This window comes from Ovis canadensis, chromosome 20 (assembly GCF_042477335.2).
Source record: "Ovis canadensis isolate MfBH-ARS-UI-01 breed Bighorn chromosome 20, ARS-UI_OviCan_v2, whole genome shotgun sequence".
In the NCBI taxonomy this organism is placed as follows: Eukaryota; Metazoa; Chordata; class Mammalia; order Artiodactyla; family Bovidae; genus Ovis; species Ovis canadensis.
Window position 1 is genome coordinate 22,936,631 of NC_091264.1, and position 6,411 is coordinate 22,943,041.

Genomic DNA, 6,411 nt, shown 5'->3' on the forward strand with positions numbered 1-6,411 from the left:
CCCTGGGAAGTTGGTGCAGTGGGCCACACCCATCTTTCAGGGGATCAGACTGAGACTCAGCTGGTTTAAGGAGCCTCTCCCAAGGTCACTGAGATGGGTTTATAATCAGGTCTCCAGGAATAATACTAAATTGAGATTCAGTGTGCACACCAGGCACCTACCTTGGTTGTTTCCACAGAGGAAATGTGACGTCCCCCTGAATCTGCCGGGCAGGTACGCAGAAAGGGGGGCACAGTGGGCCCGTGCCAGCTGGATGCTGAGAAGGGAGGGAAGGGGGAGGGCAGCTGCTGGGGAATGAGTGCTTCCCAAGGACAGAAGCGGCTGCAGGGGAAGGACAGGCAGCGAGGAGAGAGCCCTGGGCCACCACCCCATCCTCAGAGCTGGGGTTCCTCTGGACTCCTCTGCCTGCCCCCCCCACTGTCTCCTGGGGCCTCCCCAAACCCTCAAGCCCTCCCACCCCAGCTGGCTCCCTAGGCCTTGTCAAACCCCTGCCCTCTCTGCGCCCAGCGAATCCCCCCTCCCCCCCTTCTGCCTTCTAGAACTCCTGGAAGTTTCCAACTGGAAACCTCCTTCTGTTCTTAAGCAGTTGGTCCTGCGGTGGCTGCTGCGGCCCCTCCCTCTGAGTCAGGGACCCTCTCGGGATGGAGGCCGCTGCTTCAAGCCCTCGGCCCCGAATTTTGGGCCGCTCCCCCATGTTCTGCTTTTCCTGGAGCTTGGTAGGCAGCAAGTGCGGCCGGGAGAGCTCAGGCCAGGCCTTGCGGAGGGGCTGGTCGTGGCCCCTGGGGGGGCAGGACGCCGTCCCCGTGATGCCCGACCGTCAGGGACAAGCTGGGAGGAGGGAGTCCAGGCCTCCCGCCACGCTGCCCTTCGCCCGCCCTGGGGCCCTGCCGCAGCCCAGCCCCTCCTCGGGGCTGGAGATGGGGGACCCGGGGGCCCAGACCTGCCCCCCCGCGGAGGTCATGGCTCAGGGCGTAGAGGTGAAGCCAGTCCTGCCCAGAGGAAGCCAGGAGGTGCTGGGCCACTTGTCTGAGCTGGAGGAGAGGGAAGAGGCGGCCACAGGGGAGGCCTCAGGGAATACGGGGACCTCAGAAAGGTGAGGGGCTGGGCCAAGGATGGAGGAGCTGGGGGAAGCCAGGGTGTCAGGAGGGAGGGGGACGTGGGCCTGAGCTTTGAGGACCCGAAACTGGGGAGGGACCAGGGGCTTCCCTGGTAGCTCAGCTGCTAAAGAACCCACCTGCAAGGCAGGAGACCCCAGTCTGATTCCTGGGTCCGGAAATATCCGCTGGAGAAGGGATAGGCTACCCACTCCAGTCTTCTTGGGCTTCCCTTGTGGCTCAGCCGGTAAAGAATCCACCTGCAGTGTGGGAGACCTGGGTTAGATCCCTGTGTTGGGAAGATCCCCTGGAGAAGGGAACGGCTACCCACTCTGGTATGCTGGCCTTGAGAATTCCATAGACTGTAAAGTCCATGGGGTTGTAGAGTCGGACACAACTGAGCGAATTTCACTATCAGGAACGGACTCCTCGGGTGGGCAGAGGACTGGGTGGGCATGGTCGTTCACATCAAGGGTGGAGAGGAACCTGGAGAGGCAGAGGGAGGCAGAGACAGGGCTCCTCCTCAAGTGAGGGGTAGTGCATAGGGGCACCAAAAGGCCAAGGGCACAGGCCAGGGACTAGGAAGGGTGCGTGTGGGGTGAGCTGGGCCTCCCATCACTTCCCAGCTCCTTGCTGGGCCCCTCCCCTCCTCACGGCCCTCACCCTACTTTTGGGGGGATCATCCCCCTCTGTGATGCAGACCCCAGAGGGCAGAGCAGGGAGCAATGGGGAGCAGGGGGGTGGAGGAGCTGAGCAGAGCCTCGGCAGGGATTTGGGACCTTCACCACCTCTCGGGCCCCACCTGCCGCCCCCATCTGACTGTGCTTTGGGGTCAGGGGCCACTCTGCCCAGGCCTCGGCGGTGGAGCCAGGATGCGCGCGGAGGGCCGTGGGGCCACTGGAGTTCAGCCCCGAGGCCTTCACAAGGGAAGAGGAATGTCTGGTCAATGGTGAGTGCGGTGGCCACAGGCCCCAGGGGACAGCCAGGGCATCGGGCCCGGGGTGGATGGGGGGGTAGGGGACGAAGGGCAGTCTGAGCGGAGCTGGATCCCAGCTCCACTCGCGGCAGGCGGTGTGAGGGCGGCAAGTCACTCAGCCTTCGTGCATCTCAGTTTCATCATCTGTAGAACGGGAGCATGATAGCATCTCTGTCAGAGGGCATTAGCAAGGATTAAGTGAGACGATCTCTCCACCTTTGGCTGTGGGCTCCCAGTGACCACTGCCCTCCACAGGTGACCCAAGACTGGCCTCCTCCAAGGTGGGGGCAGCTCCCTGGAACCGCCTCCTCGGCTTGTACAAGCGGCTCCAGAAAGGGGCCATGGCCAAGGTCCGTGGGGCCCCGGCCCGAGGCGGGGCGGGGTGCGGGAGAGCGCGCCCCTCTCACCCGCTCCTGCTTTCTGCTCGGGGGCCGGGCTCAGCTGCCCCCTCACCTGTGGGGTGGCTGTCCAGCCTCAGTTTCCTCTCAAGGAAGGCCTGCCCCGAGAAGAGCCAGGCGAGGAAGAGGAGGCGGCAGCGGAGGAAGACAGCGCCCTCAAGCTCTGCGTCCCGGGCATCGTCACCCTCCAGTCCCCGCTGCATAAGGCCTTCAGGTCAACGGACACAGCAGGTGGGTGTGCCGCCCGTACCCCCCCCCACCCCGCCCCCAGCCCCGCTTTGATGGAGCCGCTCTCGGATGCGACACCAGTTAAGACCACCAGGGGGAACCACAGGACCTAAAATGATCGCCCCGGCCGGCTGACCCGCGGGCGCCGGTCCGCAGAAGGAGCTGGGTGTGCGCCGGGGAGGCGGGGGAGGCTTGAGGCGTGGGGGGCGGCTTGCGACCGGGACCGTGGCTCCTCGAGCAGCACCCTTTCCCAGCCCAGAACTGTGACTCCTTCAGCGGCGCCCCCTGCACCCCCAGTGCTCCTGTCAGATGTGCACTTGCTGTGGCGGTACCCAGGGCCCCGCTCCCATTGCAGCCGCCTCACTGCACTGGTGGGGCGAGCAGACGGCTTAGTGGTAATGAATGACAGCCTCCAGTAAAGTCTCCGTTGACATTTTCCTTACCACGGGCCAAACCCTCTCCTAAGCACTTTTCATGAAATACTGCATTCTGACTCTGGGGTCAGTCCTGTTATACTGTCTCCGCTTCCCTGTGAGATCACTGGGGCCCAGAGGGGTTAAGTAATTTGTCCACGATCACCTCACTGCTCAGTGGCAGAGCTGGGGCTTGAACCCCCGTGGTTTGTGTTACTCCGGATTGGAACGCTGGAGTTGATGGCTGGAGGAGGCGGGGCAGGGTGGAGCAGATGTCTGCCCCTGGAATGAACACTGTCCCCCGAGAGGCAGGTAAAGAGATTCACACTCAGGGTGGGAGCAGGGAGCCCAGTGAGAGTCCTGGGACAGGCTGGGCGGTGGAGAGGTGGAGTCTGGCAGGCTCTAGGGGCCCGACTGGGGGTGACCAGGGGCCACGCAGGGCAGGGTGGGGTTTGGGGAGCTGGGGCCACTTCATCTTCCTCAGATCCCCAGCAGGCTGCAGCTGCCCCCTCCTGCCTGTCCCATGCCCTTCTCTCTCTGGCTCTCAGGTTTTGTGGAGGTGGAGCTAAAGAAGCTTCTGGTCGTTCAGCTGGAGTCCCGCCTCTGGAAGACAGGCGGCTACAACGGCCAGGAGCTGCTGACCCAGCCAGAGATCACCCTGGAGGAGGCGGGTGTTGTGGATGGCCAGGTACACCCACCCACCCACCACCCCGCTCTGCCTGCGGGCACCAGGAGTCTGGGGCTGGAGAACTCCCCTCTCTGTAGGCTGCGGGCCCAGGCCCCAGCCACCCCTGCACCCTGCTGGGCAGGAAGGGCGCAAGTCCTCCTCCATGGTGGTCTCTCCGAGAGCAGGACCCCAACCTCCTAAGCACACGCTTCTCCATCTGGCTGGCTCTCACTTAGCCCAGGGCCCGTTGCTAAGGCGTCACTGCCGCGCACTTGCTGTGTGGTTCCGGGCAAGTCCCTCCCCCTCCCTGGGACTCAGTTTCCTCATCTCCAAGAGGAGGGAGTCTGTCTCCCATTCACATCCACACCTCCTCCCACAAACACACACAGGTGGCAGGGGAGTTGCCAGGGGTAACAATGGGGACCACCCCCAGCCCACCCTCTTTGACATTGGCCTTAAAGGTTAGGCCTGTCCAGGCTTCTGGGAGTGCACACTGATAGACCTGTTGATGACAAAAATGTGTCGATTTCCTTTCTGGGTTAATTTCCATTCATTCATCAGCTCACCCTTTCTTTCAGTGGACCTCTGCCCCCTGCAGACTGTGCAGTTCACAAAGGGAAGGAGCAAAGTCTGTAGTCGGAGTCTCTGCTGCGGCCTGCCTTGCTCTGTGACTTTGAATATGGGCTTTGGTGTTTTCACCTGGAAAGGTGGCCATTGGAAGATGAGATGAACTGAAGAGTGTGTGGCAGCCAACTGCAAAGGGCACTCCAGTGTCAGGGATTATGACTCACCCCTCGAGGGTCATGAACACCAGGAACCCTTGCCTACCCCTCGTCCTGAGCCTTAGGCCATGCCAGGTGTCCCTGGGTGCTCTGGGGAGCCTCACCCTACACCACACAAGTCCTGGCTCTGGTAGGGCTCCTGCTTTTTTGCCTTTTCCTGCTGAAGGGACCTCTCCTCCCCTGCGCCCTCCAGGGCCGCCCCCTGAGCTGGCCTGCCCTGTCCCGGGCGGTGCAGTCCTATGGTGGCCTGAGCACACCGCAGGCCATCAGGGGGTTTCTGGATGGTGGCCCGGGCCGGCGCCTCACTGGGGGCTGGGCAGCCTGCTGGGGGCGTGTCGAGGGGGCCTGTCCTCATCACCACCCCCCTCTCTTTGTCTGCCCTCAGGGACACCAGGCTGAGGGGGAAAAGAAGCCGAGCCCCAGCCTTTGGGGAATGCTGGGGCCCTGGGGGAGGGGTGCCGAGGCCCCTCGTCGTGGTTTCCAGGACAGAGGTGAGGGAGGGTTCGGGCCACCCGGGGCTGCTCCCCACCAGGCCGCAGGGAGGTCGGGCCCCTGGGGGCAGCTTCAGAAATGTGGCCTTGGGGTGCTTGTCTCTGGAGGCACAGGTGGGACGTTCTGGGGACACCGAGCAGGGAGAGGAGAGCTCAGAGATGCCAAAGCCTCCGCATTCACCCACTTGCAACCCCCAGCACCTGCTTCTGGAGGAGATGGACAAGATGGGAAACTGGCCTCCAGAGTGAAGCCAGCGCCGCCCGGGGTCCCTGCAGGCGCGGAGGGACGGAGCCCCGCTTCTCAGGGCACCTCCAGGAGCCCCTGGGGCCAAGGAGTCTCAAGATAACCTGTGTCTGCACATCTGCAGGGTGGGCCTGCCTGGCAGACTGCTCCCACTCGTCAAAGTCAGGCCTGTCACATTACTAATAAAACTCAGTTTGGCATTGGGCTCCTTGGCTGTCTGTCTGCGGAGCCCGCCCCTCGTCCTGCACCGGGAACAAGCCCAGCGTACCCGGGGTACCTGGGGTCTGGTCTCATTCTCGTCGGGCCCCAGAGGCCCAGGCCACCCCAGCTGCAGAGCCGCGGGCCCCATCTGAGCTGGAAGACAGTGAGTCTGGTGCACCTGACTGCGGTGGGGAAGGACCCGGGGCCACAAGGCCTGCAGGCCCTGACCTCCCTTCCTCTTGAGTTCCCAGGCCCAGCATGGGGCCTCCTGGGAGGATCCGGGAATTCTCCAGCAGGAAGTCCCTGCCCAGCCGGCCCAGGACAAAGCCAGGGAAGCAGACCGTGGGGCCGGGCTGGGGGCGGGAGAGGGGCCCCTGGGTAAGTGGAGCTGTACCACAGGGGTGCGGGGCCAGGGCCCCACGCTGCTGCCCTGGTCGGGGCCCACTCTGCCAAGCGGACTGCTGGGTACCTCTGGGGACCCTGGGTGCAGGGAGGTCCAGATATCTAGAAGAAGACATTTCTCCAGCTCTACTGAATTCCAGAAGCGAAAGTGGGGTTGAGTTACTCGTGGGATGCACACCTTCATCCCTGGCTTCGTGGGCATCCAATGTGGGGGAGGGCTAGGTGCAGTTTGGACACCAGGAGGTGCTGTTTGCCAGGAGGGCTGGCTGGTTGCCTGTGGGATGCTGGTTCATAGTCTCCTGTTGGGGTCCGGGCTCTCAGCCCCATGTTCACGTGAGAGCTCACACCTCCCCAACGCTTATCAACAACACTGCTATTTACAGACACACGTCTGGCCTTCTCCACGGGGCTCCCACTGGATCCAGCCCAAGGCCTGTACAGAGCTAAAGATCAGTGTCAGAACACGGCCGCTGGTTGAGTAATTATTGTGATTGCTAACAGCAGCTGTCAGGTGG

General features: G+C 63.1%; 1 protein-coding gene across 1 annotated transcript; it reads left to right on the forward strand.

Annotated features, from left to right (window-relative positions):
• The first annotated feature begins 550 nt into the window (after positions 1 to 550).
• Positions 551 to 5,497, forward strand: LOC138425732 (gametogenetin-binding protein 1-like). The gene is made up of 6 exons (XM_069563998.1): positions 551 to 1,093; positions 1,931 to 2,043; positions 2,326 to 2,420; positions 2,549 to 2,699; positions 3,658 to 3,797; positions 5,248 to 5,497. The coding sequence occupies exons 1-6, from the start codon at positions 642 to 644 to the stop codon at positions 5,296 to 5,298; spliced, it is 1,002 nt and encodes a 333-aa protein (XP_069420099.1). The 5' UTR covers positions 551 to 641; the 3' UTR covers positions 5,299 to 5,497.
• The last annotated feature ends 914 nt before the right edge of the window (positions 5,498 to 6,411 follow it).